General features: G+C 54.3%; 1 protein-coding gene across 1 annotated transcript; it reads left to right on the forward strand.

The window, feature by feature from the left end:
- Window positions 1-5,198: 5,198 nt before the first annotated feature.
- On the forward strand, window positions 5,199-9,466 carry LGALS1 (galectin 1). The gene is made up of 4 exons (XM_054470115.2): window positions 5,199-5,342; window positions 6,616-6,695; window positions 8,128-8,299; window positions 9,267-9,466. The coding sequence occupies exons 1-4, from the start codon at window positions 5,334-5,336 to the stop codon at window positions 9,411-9,413; spliced, it is 408 nt and encodes a 135-aa protein (XP_054326090.1). The 5' UTR covers window positions 5,199-5,333; the 3' UTR covers window positions 9,414-9,466.
- The last annotated feature ends 5,977 nt before the right edge of the window (window positions 9,467-15,443 follow it).

Consider the following 15,443-nt stretch of genomic DNA (forward strand, 5'->3'; position numbering starts at 1 on the left):
TTACTACCCAAGTTAATATAAAGTTTGAGCACAATAAACATTTATTAATTTCAGCTTTGCAGTTTTAGTATTTTGGAGCCAATACATTTTTTCCTTCAGATCTCAAATATTTTCTAAGCTTTTCGTTTGTTTTTTGTTTTTGAGACAGAGTCTTACTCTGTCACCTAGGCTGGAGTGCAGTGGCACCATCTCAGCTCACTGCAACCTCCACCTCCCGGGTTCAAGCAATTCTCCCACCTCAGCCTCCTGAGTAGCTGGGATTACAGGCATGCCCACCATGCCCAGCTAATTTTTTTTGTATTTTTAGTAGAGATGGGGGTTTCACCATGATGACCAGCCTGGTCTCGAACTCCTGGCCTCAAGTGATCCACCTCGGCCTCCCAAAGTGCTGGGATTACAGGCGTGAGCCACCATGCCTGGCCAGATATTTTCTAAACTCTTTTTTTTTTTTTTGAGACAGAGTCTCGCTCTGTCACCAGGCTGGAGTGCAGTGGCGCGACCTTAGCAACCTCCGCCTCCCTGGTTCAAGCAATTCTCCTGCCTCAGCCTCCCAAGTAGCTGGGACTACAGGCGCACGCCACCATGCCCAGCTAATTTTTGTATTTTTAGTAGAGACAGGGTTTCACCATGTTGGCCAGGATGGTCTCGATCTCTTGACCTCATGATCCACCCGCTTCAGCCTCCCAAAGTGCTGGGATTACAGGTGTGAGCCACCGCACCCGGCCTCTAAACTCTTAAAAAGCTTTTAGATTTCCTTTGTGTCTATAATTATTTTCAAAATCAAATGCTCACTGGACACAGTGGTTCACACCGGTAATCCCAGCACTTTGGGAAGCCAAGATGGGAGGATCGCTCAAGGCTAGGAGTTAGAGACCAGCCTGGGCAACATAACGAGATCCTGTGTCTCCAAAAATAAAAATAAATTAGCCAAGCGCAGTTGTGTGCACCTGTAGTCAGTCCAAGCTCCTCAGGAGGCTGAGTCAGGAGGATTGGTTGAGCCCAGGAGTTTGAGGTTACAGTGAGCTATAATCCACTCCAGCCTGGGTGACAGAGTGAGAGCCTGTCTCAAAAGTAAAATAATAAAATATAAAATAAAATAAGTATAAAATAAAATGCTAAAAGCATTGTAAAGGCTCAGGCCTGAGTCTGGGGAGGGCTGTGAATGAAAGGGTGTGGGCCCCCACCCAGACCTTACCTGAGAGGAGAGGCGGAGCCCTAACCAAGGGCTGAGGCCTGCAGTCCGAAGAGATACAGACAAGAAGCCGGAAGGCCAAAGGCAGGTGTGGAGGGGGCTGTCTGGACAAAGGCTGGGAGGTGAGAATGGATGAGCAGGGTTGGGGGGCGGGCTGCGGTGCCACCTGGCTGGAAAAGGGCCTAGGTTGCCAGGGGCATCCCCCACCTTCATAGAGTAGGAGGGAAAAGATAGCTTTTCAAGCCCAGGTATCTTTAGTTCAGCAGATGAAAGCGGGTCGGCCCTAGCTACCTGTGTGACCTTGGTTAAGTGGCCACCCTCTCTGGGTGATTTCCCCGACCTTAAACTGCATCATTAAATGGGGGAGCAGGTCAGGCATGGTGTCTCAGGGTTCCTCCCTGCTCTGACTTCTAGGACTCAGAAGCTGGCTCTGACCTCCCCTACCTTCTGCCTGGAGCAGCCAGGTTGGCTGTGGGTGTGGATGGCGCCACTGTGGGCCGCCCTCCTCAGCATCGCCAGCTGAAGGAGGTACAGCTTCCCTTTCCCCACCTCTGCCCCCTGTCCCTGGCAGGGCGGGAATGACTAAGCTGGCCTGGATGACTTGTCTAGACCAAGCTGAGCCCCATTTCTCACGGCAGCAGCCAAGATACAGCCTAGGATGAAGGAATTCCAGAGAGCTCACTGCCTCTATTTCAGGACAGTTATAACGTGGGGAGGAGAATCCCTGGAGTGGTGGCCTTAGCCTGGGGGACGCAGGAGGGAGCACTAACATCAAGCCCCTCCTTAGACATCACTCCTATCATCCTCCAAGTAGCGACCTTATTCCCACCTTCCAGGCCTGGAAACGGGTTCAGAGAAGCCAAGGACCTCAGCTACAGCTGCAGCCACTCAGCCCCCAAACCAGAACTCACCTCTCGTCTCATCTCCTGATTCTTTTTTTTGTTGTTGTTGTTGAGATGGAGTCTTGCTCTGTCACCCAGGCTGGAGTACAGTGGCACTATCTCAGCTCACTGCAACCTCCATCTCCTGTGTTCAAGCAATTCTCCCTGCCTCAGCCTCCTGAGTAGCTGGGGTTGCAGGCATCCGCCATCACACTCAGCTAATTTTTGTATTTTTAGTAGAGATGGGGTTTTGCCATGTTAGCCAGGCTGGTCTCGAACTCCTGTCCTCAGGTGATCCACCCACCTCAGCCTCCCAAAGTGCTGGGATTACAGGCATGAGCCACCGTGCCCGGCCTCTTCTCCTGATTCTAACTGCAGCTTCATTTCCCTGTGCAGAAATCCAACCAAGTTGGCAGACACAAAGTAGGGGCGAGGGGAAGATGAGAGGGGAGATAATGAAAGCAAGGCGCCGGGCACAGGGCCTGGCAAGATAAGTGGGCGCTGCCACTAGGAGGCCCTGAGGACTAGGGGGAGGAGGCCCACGATGCACCTGTGTCCCTGCCTTCCCTCCCCGCCGGGAAAACCGCAGCTCCTGTCACAGGGGACACTGGAATCTGGAGATACTTCTTGCCCCAACCTCGGCAAGAGCAGACTGTTGGGGACCGGTTGGGGATGACATGTAGACCTTCCAGAGGTGCTGCAAAGACCCGGGGAAGGTAACAGCCTGGGAAGAGACAAGAAGGAACTGAAAACCTTCTGAGCCTCCATGAAAAAACGAATCATCTGTTTAGTACAACAGACCTCAGTTCCACCCTGTATTCACCTCGTGCAAGGAAAGCAGGATTTCATCTCCCCAGTTTACAGATAGGGAGACTGAGGCAAGTGGGAGAAGCAGCTTGCCAGGAGGCTCTGAGGGGACATAGCAAGCAGGGCCAGCACCTGCGTGTCTAGACTCCCAAATAGGCCTTTCTGGGGACCTCTTCACCATGCCACCCTGCCTCCCCGCCAGCCCCACTCATGCCAGATGCTGCAGAGGAGTAAACTGTCCCTCCATCCAACAGCAAACACTCCCTGGTGCTGGGCCCATTTTCCAGGGTGGAGGAAGATGCAGGAGCAGCTCCTGAGGCCACAAGAACCCAACTACTGGGCTGGGCTGGGCTGGGCTGGGAAAGTGGCCACACCCACCCGCCCTCAGCCCTGCGAGGACCACACCTGAAGCGCCTCTGACCCTCGGTCTAGGACTCCACCTGAGATGCCCCATTCCTTGATCTGGCAGAGAGGGGAGGCATGGGGGAGGGGCAGTGGAACTAGGCTGGGCCCCATCCAGCCCTTCCTATGGTTGAGGTTTTGGGGAGGCCCGGAGGAAAAAATGAAGCTGCTGTGGTTGGTTTCCAAGCAGCCACTTGGTCTGGAAGGAGGGGTAAGGCACTCACAGGGGTGCAACCCCATCCCCTCTCTGGGTCCGCCTTGCGGCCCTACACACTCCCCTCTCATCCTGTACCAGAGTGGGCTTTGGGCATCTGGAGGAAGGTGCCCCTGGGGGACAGGGTGGGTGTGTTGGCCTGGCCTCCAGATGTGAGTCACTCCTGGTCCGCCAGCAGTTTCAGAAGGGGGATGGCCAGGTGGAGAAGGAGGTCCCCATGACAACCCCCCAGCATGCCCCTCATTTCGCCCAGTGCTCCCCACGCCCCTTCCTCCACCAGGTTCCTGAGTGTAAGGTGAGCACCCCTCCCACCCATCCTCAATTCTCTGGCACAGTGATCTTCCCTACAACCCAAATCTGGCCTCAGTACTCACCCTCCCTCTAGCCCTGGCTCCCCAGCCTCCTCCCGCACAACAATGTCCAAGCCCTGTGCCCAGCGCATGAGGCCCTCCATGATCCAGGTCCTGTTGGCTTCCCAGCCTCATCCCCATTTTTCCCCCACATGCCCGGAACACTGTTCCCCAGCCCTGGCCTTATTCTAGAGCTCCTGCCCATGCTGGAAAGCCAGGCACTTCTCCACCTACCCTTCACGACCCACTCAGGGAAAGGAGGGTTGTGCCGGGCCTCAGAGGAGATGTGAAGAGAGAGGACAGGGTGGCCAGGCATGGTGACTCATACCTGTAATCCCAGAAATTTGGGAGGCCGAGGCGGGTGGATCAACTGAGGTCAGGAGTTCGAGACCAGCCTGGCCAACATGGTGAAACCCCGTCTCTACTAAAAATACAAAAATTAGCCGGGTGTGGTGTTGGGGGCCTGTAGTCCCAGCTACTCGGGAGGCTGAGGCAGGAGAATCAGTTGAACCTGGGAGGCAGAGGTTGCAGTGAGCTGAGATCACACCACTGCACTCCAGCCTAGGCGACAGAGCGAGACTCCATCTCAAAAATAAATATATAAATAAATAAAAATAAAAAAGAGGACAGGGTGCACAGAGCCAGGACCCCACCCCCTCCTGGCCTGGACCACCCTGGGCCATCTCCCAGGCTTGACACTCTCAGGCCTGAGGCTGTCAGGCCAGGGCGCTTTGACTATCCCCTGCCTGCCCCTGAAGGGGGCCAAGCCCAAGGCCTTAGCCAAGCCCTGCGGCCTCAGGCTTGGCGCCCGGCCCAGCCTTTCTTTAGCCTTCGCGAGGAGCGAGAGAGCGCTGCAGCAGCCGCAGTCCTTGCTTCCGGGGAAGGCCCGGGAGGGGCCAGGGCCTGTGGTTAAGTCAGTGGCCCTCTGCAGACGCGCACGCAGCAGGAGCCACGCCCTGGTCCCTGCCTGGGAGTGGCCTGGTCTCCCCCAGCTCTGATTCCCTGAAGGACCCTGCACCTCCTCAGCCATCTTCTCTGGGCACCCCCTGAGCCCAGCCTGCTGGCCACAGGCCCCTTCCCGCCAACTCGTGGGCCTAGCTCATCATCAAACTATTTTCCACTGGCTTCCCCCAATCTCTGCCACAGCACAATTTTGGTGGGGGGTGGGGGGAGGTGGAGAGGGATGAAGGAGAATAGGAGGTGGAGCTTGGACTCTGGGCGGGGGCGGGGGGGGGGGTGGGGGGGCGGCAGCTCGCCACTCTGATTGGTCACCTCTGCTCCAAAACTGGCTTCAAAATTCCACGGACTCCGCCCCCCAGTGGCCCCCAGCCCTGTCCTGACTTGCAATTGGCTGAACTTTCAGGGGGCGGGGCTCACCCGGTCCGGTCCAGTTAAAAGGGTGGGAGCGTCCGGGGGCCCATCTCTCTCGGGTGGAGTCTTCTGACAGCTGGTGCGCCTGTCCCGGGAACATCCTCCTGGCCTCAATCATGGCTTGTGTGAGTGTGGGGACCCCACCCCAAGGTCCAGGGGATAGGGCAGGAGCTGATGGCCGGAGAAGAGCTGGGCAGATCGGGAGCAGGTTCTAGCCCCAGCTGTGTGGCCTGGAACCAGTGCCTTCTCTTTTCTGGACCTCAGTGGCCACATCTGTAAAATGGGGGTGGGCGCCATGGTCCCTCAAGGCCTTCTCTGCATTGATAATTGTCTGGATTCCTCCAGGGTCTGAAAGCACAGTTATTTCTGCCCAGGGTTGACATTCTGCAGCTCTCTGAGAAGTGAGCGTGGGAAGGGTGTGGCCAACTGGGGGACACCCAGGCCACTATCCCTTTCCCCCTCCTCCACCCCAAAGAGCCTCCTGTCCCCTCCCCCCTGCAGCTGTCCCAGTCACCAGGCCAGGGCAGAGTCACCCTCTGCTCCAGAGAACGCTGAAAAGTCGCCAGGACCCGAGACAGGCTGCCCAGGATGGGCCCTTCTAGGTCGGGGGTGGAGGGTGGTTGTGTCCAGGCTGGTGGCAGGGGGGCGGGGGAAATTCCCTTCCACCACCCCCAAGCTGGGAGGTTGGGGTGGCAGGGAGGTGAGAATCTTCCTCGGGCCCCAGGGAAAGGGTTCAAGTTTCTGGCAGAAGAAACCACTCAAACCAGTTAACTCTTGCCCACCCACTCGGGGTGCCAGGGAACAGCAGTGCCCAGCAGTTTGCTCAATCTTGTTAACCCTGAGCCAGCCCAGCCACAGCCCGACTGCAGGGCTATTCTCCCTAATGCAGAGAGGCCGTGTTCTTCAGGGTCTCCTCTCTAGCCCCTGGGCCTCTTTGCAGAGAGGGGCTTGAAGGAGAATAGTGGGGTCGACCGCCCCTAGCCACTTCCTCTCCAGCAGAGGGGCCGACCCCTCCATTCAGTGTGACGGTGGGCCAAGTGTCGGCCCCTCCCCAGCCTGATCCTCTCCATCTGCGATGGGACAGAGCATCCCATCTCCCAAGTCACTCTTGAGTCCAAAATTCCCAAGCCTATCTGCAAAATCTTCTAGAGCCTGTCTTCTAGAACCTTCACGTTACAGACTGAAGCCAACCCCGGTGGGAATAGGGACTTTCCCAGGACCACATAGACAATCAGAGGCTGGAAATCACAGCTCAATCCTTTCCCCAGGCTTCCCCTTGGCTTGGTCAGAGGATGCCGGGCGGGAACAACCCCACTCCCACCCCCAGCCACCCCCGGACACTTCGGGCAGTGGAGGCCTTGTCCTCTAACCCGGCTGGGCCGGGGCTTGTCTGTGCAGGGTCTGGTCGCCAGCAACCTGAATCTCAAACCTGGAGAGTGCCTTCGAGTGCGAGGCGAGGTGACCCCTGACGCCAAGAGGTGAGAGGTGAAGTCGGGGTGGTGGCCGCAGGGACAGGGGCTTGGTCCAGCAGGGAGGGCGTGGCCGGCCAAGCCCACGTCTCCTCCCTGGCCGGGAGCGGGTTAACGGCCAGCCGCCGATGCTGCGTTTTCTGGGTGACTCACTTCCCCCGCAGGGTCTGGGCGCCCCCACCGTTGCCGCCCCCTCCCCCGCTCCCTCCCTGCTGTAGCCTCTTAAACTAAACCAGCTGCAGCCTCGTCATCTATAATACCTTGACTCCCCCGCCCCCACCCCTTTCCGGTCTGGGCGGGACCTGTCGCTGGGGAGGGCGGGGAGAGGAGTGAGGCGGGCGTCACCGCCGCCTTCCCCCTGAGTCCCTCCTTCCTGCGTCTGGTCATTCATTCACTGGCTCAGTCCGGTCCTTCTTCCTTCACTTCTTATTCACTCAGCCGGCTGCCTTATTTTCTCGGCAGTTAGGTGACCTTGGACCAGTCAACCAACCTCACCTAGCCTCAGTTTGTTAGAAAAACAAGGGGGGAGGTGGTTGTGTGGAGGAAGTGAGATGCGGATGGCGCAGTGACAATGAGGAGGATGAGGATCAGCTGATATTGTTAAGGGCGCACACTTCTCATGCACTAATTTCATTTCAACCAAACCCTCAGAGGCAGGTATTGCTATTATCACCACTCAACAAATGTATTTATTATTTTATTTATTTATTATTTTATTATTTTATTTATTTATTTTTTGAGACGCAGTCTCACCCTGTCGCCCAGGCTGGAGTGCAATGGCGTGATCTCGGCTCACCACAACCTCCGACTCCCGGGTTCAAACGATTCTCTGGCCTCAGCCTCCTGAGTAGCTGGGATTACAGGTGCCCACCACAACGCCCAGCTAATTTATGTACTTTTAGTAGAGACGGGGTGTCACCATGTTGGCCAGGCTGGTCTCGAACTCCTGATCTCATGATCCACCCGCTCGCCTCAGCCTCCCAAAGTGCTGGGGTTACAGGCGTGAGCCACCGTGCCCGGGAGTATTATTATTATTATTTGTTAATTTGCCCCATAATTACTAAGCATCTCCTTCTGGTGTACCCCACTTGTGCTGGGCACCGGGAATACAGAGATGTACGAGACAGGACGGGAGGTCACCATCTGGAGGGAGTCTCTGACCTTGACCAAAAGGGCTACGACGCTAAAGACTTCAAGAATCAAGCAAGCCCTCCTGTGCCGTCCCCATTGTACAGATGAGCAAATAGGGGAAGAGGAGCAGGGACTAACTCACGCTCACACAGTAAGCAGGTGGCAGGGCCAGAGCTATAATCCAGGTTTCTTGTCTCCGTTAGTGAGTTCTTCCAGCAAGGTGCGTTCATGGGATACTGAGTGACAGATTAGTCAGTCAGTGGGGCTGGAGCTGGCTGAGGTGGCCTCATGCCCACTCGTTACCCCCCAGCTTCGTGCTGAACCTGGGCAAAGACAGCAACAACCTGTGCCTGCACTTCAACCCTCGCTTCAACGCCCACGGCGACGCCAACACCATCGTGTGCAACAGCAAGGACGGCGGGGCCTGGGGGACCGAGCAGCGGGAGGCTGTCTTTCCCTTCCAGCCTGGAAGTGTCGCAGAGGTGGGCTGCAGACCGGAACCGGGGACCAGGGACAGGGGCTGGGTGGGCTGGGGCGGGGCTGGGTTAGTGACTAGAGACCTTGGCCCTGCCTGCTGTTTCCCCTCCCCTTCCCTCCCTTCCTGTGTAATGGCCAGTGTCTGCCCCTCTTTGAACCTCAGTGGTTGATTAGAATAAAACAAAGGGGAAAAAAAAAAAAGGCTGGGCTCGGTGGCTCATGCCTGTAATCTCAGCACTTTGGGAGGCCGAGGCGGGCAGATCACCTGAGGTCGGGAGTTCGAGACCAGCCTGACCAACATGGAGAAACCCCGTCTACTAAAAATACAAAAAATTAGCTAGGCGTGATGGCGCATGCCTGTAATCCCAGCTACTTGGGAGGCTGAGGCAGGAGAATTGGTTGAACTCTGGAGGTGGAGGTTGCAGTGAGCCAAGATTGCACCACTGCACTCCAGCCTGGCCAACAAGAGCAAAACTCTGTCTCAAAAAAAAAAAAAAAAAAAAAAAAAATTAGCCAGCGTGGTGGCTCATGCCTGTAATCCCGGCACTTTGAGAGGCCAAAGTGGGTGGATCACCTGAGGTCAGGAGTTTGAGACCAGCCTGACCAACATGGTGAAACCCCGTCTCTATACAAATACAAAAATTAACTGGGCGTAGTGGCACACAACTGTAGTCCCAGCTACTCAGGAGGCTGAGACAGGAGAATCGCTTGAACCTGGGAGGCGGAGGTTGCAGTGAGCCGAGATTACGCCACTGTACTCCAGCCTGGGCAACAGAGGAGACTCCATCTCACAAAAAAAAAAAAAAAAAAAAATCTGTCATGGGATTAGAGTAAAAAGAAAGAAAAAAATATTATAAATGCACCTCCGCAGGCTCAGCCACAAACTGGGGCTGTGTTAGGGCCACATGAGGAACGGGTTCTGGAAGGGCCCATGGCCTGTGGGCCCAGCTCACTGCTCTCCTCTACCCCCAGGTGTGCATCACCTTTGACCAGACTAACCTGACCATCAAGCTGCCAGATGGATACGAATTCAAGTTCCCCAACCGCCTCAACCTGGAGGCCATCAACTACATGGCAGCTGACGGTGACTTCAAGATCAAGTGTGTGGCCTTTGACTGAAATTAGCCAGCCCATGGCCCCCAATAAAGGCAGCTGCCTCTGCTCCCTCTGAACCAGCCTCGTGTGTGTATGTGTGTGTGCATGTGTGAGAGGGGTCCCCACCTCCAGGCCTGTCCCCTTCCTTCACTTCCATTCGCTTTGTCCACGGGTAACTCCTCAGTTCCAATGACGTCTTCTGCTGGGTCCCCCACACAAAGCACAGAGAGTTTGGCACACAGTAGGAGGGTCAGTGACCACTGAATAAAAGTCAGTCCCTGCCCTGAAACTGCTTTTAGCCTAGTGGGCCCTAGCACACAGCAGATGCTCAAAGGATGTTGCATAAATGACATCAAGGGGGAAAGAGGCAAGGACAGACCAATTCGTGTGTGGTGACGGGGCAGAAGACAGGGAGGTGGAGGGAAGAATACGAGACCCCTCTCATTTGCCTTCATGAGCTAGAAAGAGATTTGGAGTCAGACAACAACGGGCTGCCAGCTAAGTGGCCTTGTGCATGTTAACTGACCTCTCTGAGCCTCAGCTTATTCCTTTATAACAAGGGGGATAACGCAAACAGCCTATCAAAGAGTTGTTCCACAGCCCAGTCGCTTCTTGGCCTTCTGGCTGAGATCAAGTGGAGATTAAATGAGGTGTCGCATGAAAGAAGCCAAGTTCAATACCTGGCATATGGTAAATGCTCAGTGGATAGTGGTTTCCCATACCTCGTGCACGGCTTTTTTTTTTTTTTTTTTTTTTTTTTTTTTTTTTTTTTTTAAGAGATGGGGTTTTGCTATGTTGCCCAGGCTGGAGTGCAGTGGTTGTTCACAGGCATGATCATGGCATACTGCAGCCTCAAAGTCCTGAGCTCAGGCAATACTCCTGCCTCAGCCTTCTGAGTAGCTGGGACCACAGGTATGTGTCACTGCACCCAGATCCCTGCACCACTTTTGAGGTGCTATTACCCCAATTGAAGGGGAAGAAATGGGCTCTGATTGATGAAATGACTCCCGGATCTGTACCAGGCCCAGCTGAGCCTGTGGGGCTCCCCAGGGATCCTGGCTTTGTGGGCTCAGGCCATGCACCCCACTTTGCTAGATTGTATGGGCAACCAAAGGACTAGTATGGAAGCTGCCGGCTCTCATTCCTGGGCAGATGCCCCCACCCCAAAAGTGGGTTTGGGTGATTACCCTGGCCCCTGTTTCTGTGGTAGGAGGAACTGGGGTTAGGGGCTACGTCAGCCCCTGCAGAGAACCAAGAGGTAAAAGCCAGCCGACATGAGGCCCAGCCTCCAGACTCCCGCAGCCTCCTCCTTGGGGTAGAGAGGAGGGGTGACTCACTCAACCGCAGCCTCCTCCTTGGGGTACAGAGTAGGGGTGACTCACTCAACCTGAGACGAGGTCTCCATGAGCCTGTTCTCTCCTGGTTTCCAAAGACGGTGTCTCCTCCAAGACCAGCCCAGGCCGTTACCCTGGAGGGTAATGCTTAACCCAACCCCATCAAACCTACCCATCACAACTGCTGGGGCCTGAGTGGACGGCTGGGGTGCCCTGTAGACTGACTACTTCCCTGCACCTTTTCCTTCCTGCTTGCTGTTGCAGTCAGATCTTCCCAGGGCCCCTACCGCCCCGGGAACCAGCTGCAGGAACTGAGCCAAAGTTCAGAAGGTTAGAATCAGAACATCATTAGGCTCCCCCATAACCCCAAGGCACAGTCTCCTGAGGCATGGTGCGTGGGTGGGGGGGTCTTGGCAAATCTCACTTTCTAGGGCAACTGGCACCAGCTGTGAGTAGGTCTCTTATACACCCAGCCTCAGTTTCCTCATCCATAAAATGAGACCCATTTTGGGTGGATGATTTCCATCTCAGTGGGTGCCCTGGGACCTGGGTGGGAGCGGGGGGCATGTATCTCTCTATGAAGTCAAAGAGGATGGAACACACATGCTGAGAACTCCTATGAGCCACACCCAATCTCCAGGCTCTCCTGGGGCTCCCAGGTGGCCACCCAGAAACAGCTTCAGAAGCCTGGCTGCAGATGGAGTGCCCTCTGCTGGACATTGGAGAACACGTCCCCCAGGCTGCCCTGCCTGGTCCTCAGTTCACCCACACTGATTCTCCCCTACGCTGGCTGACACTCACAAAACACTAGGACTGGGGCAACAACCGGGCAGAGGAAAGTCCTGGGGCAGGTAAGAGAGGCCACTGGGTGTGGAGGAAGGAAGCCCGGCTCAGCATCAGACAGACCTGTGTTTAAACCCCAGCTCTGTGGCTGTGTGCCCTTGGACCAGTTATTCAACGTCTCTGAACCTCAGTTTCCTCATGTGGCAAACTTTGTTAAGACTGCACTAGTTGGCCAGGCACACTGGCTCACGCCTGTAATCCCAGCACTTTGGGAGGCCGAGGTGGGTGGATGACCTAAGGTCAGGAGTTCGAGACCAGCCCGGGCAACATGGCGAAACTCCGTCTCTACTAAAAATACAAAAATGAGGCCGGGCATGGTGGCTCACGTCTGTAATCCCAGCACTTTGGGAGGCCAAGGCGGGTGGATCACCTGAGGTCAGGAGTTCGAGACCAGCCTGACTAACATGGAGAAACTCCGTCTCTACTAAAAATACAAAAAATTAGCCGGGCGTGGTGGTGCACGCCTGTAATCCCAGCTACTTGGGAGGCTGAGGCAGGAGGCAGGAGAATCGCGTGAACCTGGGAGGCGGAGGCTGCAGTGATCATGCCATTGCACTTCAATCTGGGCAACGAGAGCAAAAATCCATTAAAAAAAAAAAATTAGCTGGGCGCAGTGGCGCGTGCCTGTAATCCCAGCTACTCGGGAGGCTGAGGCAGGAGAATCGCTTGAGCCCAGGAGGCAGAGGTTGCAGCGAGCCGATATTGCGCCGTTGCACTCCAGCCTGGGTGACAGAGCGAGACTCCATCTCAAAAAAAAAAAAAAAAAAAAAAAGACTGCACTAGTATTGGCTGGGTGATTACAGGTGGCTCACACCTGTAATCCCAGCACTTTGGGAGGCTGAGGCAGGAGGTTCATTTGAGGTCAGGAGTTTGACACCAGCCTGGCTAACAAGTGAAACCCTGTCTTTACTAAAAATACAAAAAGTAGCCGGACATGGTGGTACATGCCTGTAGTCCCAGCTACTGGGGAGGCTGAGGCAGGAAAATCACTTTATCCTGGGAAGAGGAGGTTGCAGTGAACCGAGATCATGCCACTGCATTCCAGCCTGGGCGACACAGCAAGACTCGGTCTCAAAAAAAAAAAAAAAAATAGATCAGCTGAGGTGATGTATAGAAACGCATGGTGCCTGGCATGCAACAGGGGCTCGGTGAGTGTTGGTTCCCTTCACCCCTTTTAAGGCTTGGTGTGTCCCAAGGGCCTAGGAAACTAGGTCCAGATAAGTTAAGTCAATCTCTGTCCTTAGGCCACCTGCACCCCACCCTCAGCACCTGTTCTTGCCTGTGTGACCTCAGACAAGTGACTGCACCTCTCTGAGCCTCAGTTTCCTCCTCAGTAAAATGTGGATTGTACCTCAAAAGAGATCATCATAAGCCAGGCACAGTGGTGGGCACCTGTGGTTCCAGCTACTCCTGAAGCTGAATGGGGAAGATGGCTTGATCCCAGGAGTTTGAGACCAGCTTGGGCAACATAGTGAGACCCTCATCTCTATAAATAAATAAATAATAAAATAAATAATCTAAAGAGAGTAAAGAGTTAAATAAATGTCAGCTGTTCTTGTTACTCTTTTTCCTCATTAAGTTTATCATCACTTCTTTTCTTATTGTTTTTGTTTTTTGTTTTGAGACAGAGTTTTGCTCTTTTGACCAGGCTAGAGTGAAGTGGCGGGATCTCGGCTCACCGCAATCTCTGTCTCCTTGGTTCAAGTGATACTCCTGCCTCAGCCTCTCGAGTAGCTGGGATTACAAGCATGCACCACCACGACTGGCTAATTGTCATATTTTTAGTAGAGATGGGGTTTCGTCGTGTTGGTCAGGCTGGTCTGGAACTCCGAACCTCAATTGATCCACCCACCTCGGCCTCCCAAAATGCTAGGATTACAGGCATAAGTCACTGCACCTGGCCTGTTTTTTTTTTTTTTTCTTTTTTTCTTTTTTTTCTCAGAGATGGGGTCCTACTCTGTCACCCAGGCTGGAATGCAGTGGCATGATCACAGCTCAATGCAGCCTCAAACTTCTGGGCTTGAGTGATCCTCCCACCTCAGCCTCCCAAGTTGCTGGACTATAGGAGTATGTCACCACGCCTGGCTAATTTTTAATTTTTTGTAGAGACAGGGTCTTACTATGTTGCCCTACTGTCTGTCGCCAGGCTGGAGTGCAGCGGTGCAATCTCGGCTCACTGCAACCCTCCCGGGTTCAAGTGATTCTTCTGCCTCAGCCTCCCAAGTAGCTGGGACTACAGGCATGCGCCACCACGCCCAGCTAATTTTTGTATTTTTAGTAGACACGGGGTTTCACCATGTTGACCAGGATGGTCTCGATCTCTTGACCTCGTGATCCGCCCGCCTCAGCCTTCCAAAGTGCTGGGATTACAGGCGTTAGTCACTGCGCCCGGCCTGAGTCTTCACTTTTCATCTCCAATCACTCCGGGTGGGAGTGGAGCCCTGGCAAACCAAGCAGGTCGAAGCCTGGGACTGGAAGGAGACAGACCAGCTGCAGAAGGTGACTCTCTGGGCACCTTCAGCCAGGGTGATGCCTCTACCCAGGAGGGTGTCAAGGGTGGCTTTAAGGCACTGCCACTAAGGGGCAGAAGCAGCTGGTCAGAGGTGCAGTCCAGCACCCTAAGGGAGCCCCCTGCGTTGCTCTGGGCCACAGAACTGAAAGGCCAGGCCTGCAGTTTAAGGGTAACTTCCAGCCGGGCGCGGTGGCTCACACCTGTAATCCCAGCACTTTGGGAGGCCGAGGTGGGCGGATCACCTGAGGTCAGGAGTTTGAGACCAGCCTGACCAACATGGAGAAACCCCGTCTCTACTAAAAATACAAAATTAGCCGGGCATGGTGGCACTTGCCTATAATCCCAGCTACTAGGGAGACTGAGGCAGGAGAATCGCTTGAACCTGGGAGGCGGAGGTTGCAGTGAGCCGAGATCATGCCATTGCACTCCAGCCTGGGCAACAAGTGTGAAACTCCGTCTCAAAAAAAAAAAAAAAAAAGGTAACTTCCTCTCAGGATCCCACATAGATTTCCCAAGCAGAGGAGCTGTATGGAATGAATTCAGCATTCTGGAGTGCTGCACTTACTGCCTGCCTCCTTCCAAAACTCACAGTCAGGATACAAAGATTAGCTGGCCGTGGTGGCAGGTGCTAGTAATCCTAGCTACTCAGGAGGCTGAGGCAGGAGAATCGCTTGAACCTGGGAGGCGGAGACTGCAGTGAGCTGAGATCACAACACTGCACTCCAGCCTGGGTGACAAGAGCGAAACTCTGTCTCAGAAAAAAAAAAAAAAAAAAAGCGGATGAAGGATTCTGGCATACAATCCAAGTGACTAAAAATTCCCTTCAGGCATTGTTTCACTGCAATCTTTCACAACCATGCCCTCATTCTCCGTCAAGGATGTTATTACACACTCATTCCACCTTTGGGCAAAGTGAGGCACAAAGAGGGAAGATGGCTTGTGCAGAAAACACGTGTATGCGTGCTTTATGTTATACAAATTTTACATAACTCACTTTCTCACAATCACAGCTGTCAAAGTTTAGTCCACGGACCAGCAGCATTAGCATCACCTGAGAACTTGCTAGAAACGGAAATCCACTCAGAAACCTCTACCAGATCAGAAACTCCTGGGTGGGGCCCAGCAATCCAGGTTTTAGCAAGCCCTCTAAGGGATTCTGATGTATGCCAAAGTTCGAGAACTAGTGTCTACAATAACCCTACGAAGCTACTATACTTTCCCTTATTTTATAAATAGGGTGAGGCACCGCGAAGACCACTGGTCTTTGACCACACAGCTGTAGGTGGAGTGCCAGTATACAAATCCAGGCAGTTTGGCTCCCTCTTGGAGACTACCAACGAGTTGACATCATAATCTAAAGTAGGG

Source organism: Pongo pygmaeus, chromosome 23 (assembly GCF_028885625.2).
Source record: "Pongo pygmaeus isolate AG05252 chromosome 23, NHGRI_mPonPyg2-v2.0_pri, whole genome shotgun sequence".
NCBI lineage: Eukaryota > Metazoa > Chordata > Mammalia > Primates > Hominidae > Pongo > Pongo pygmaeus.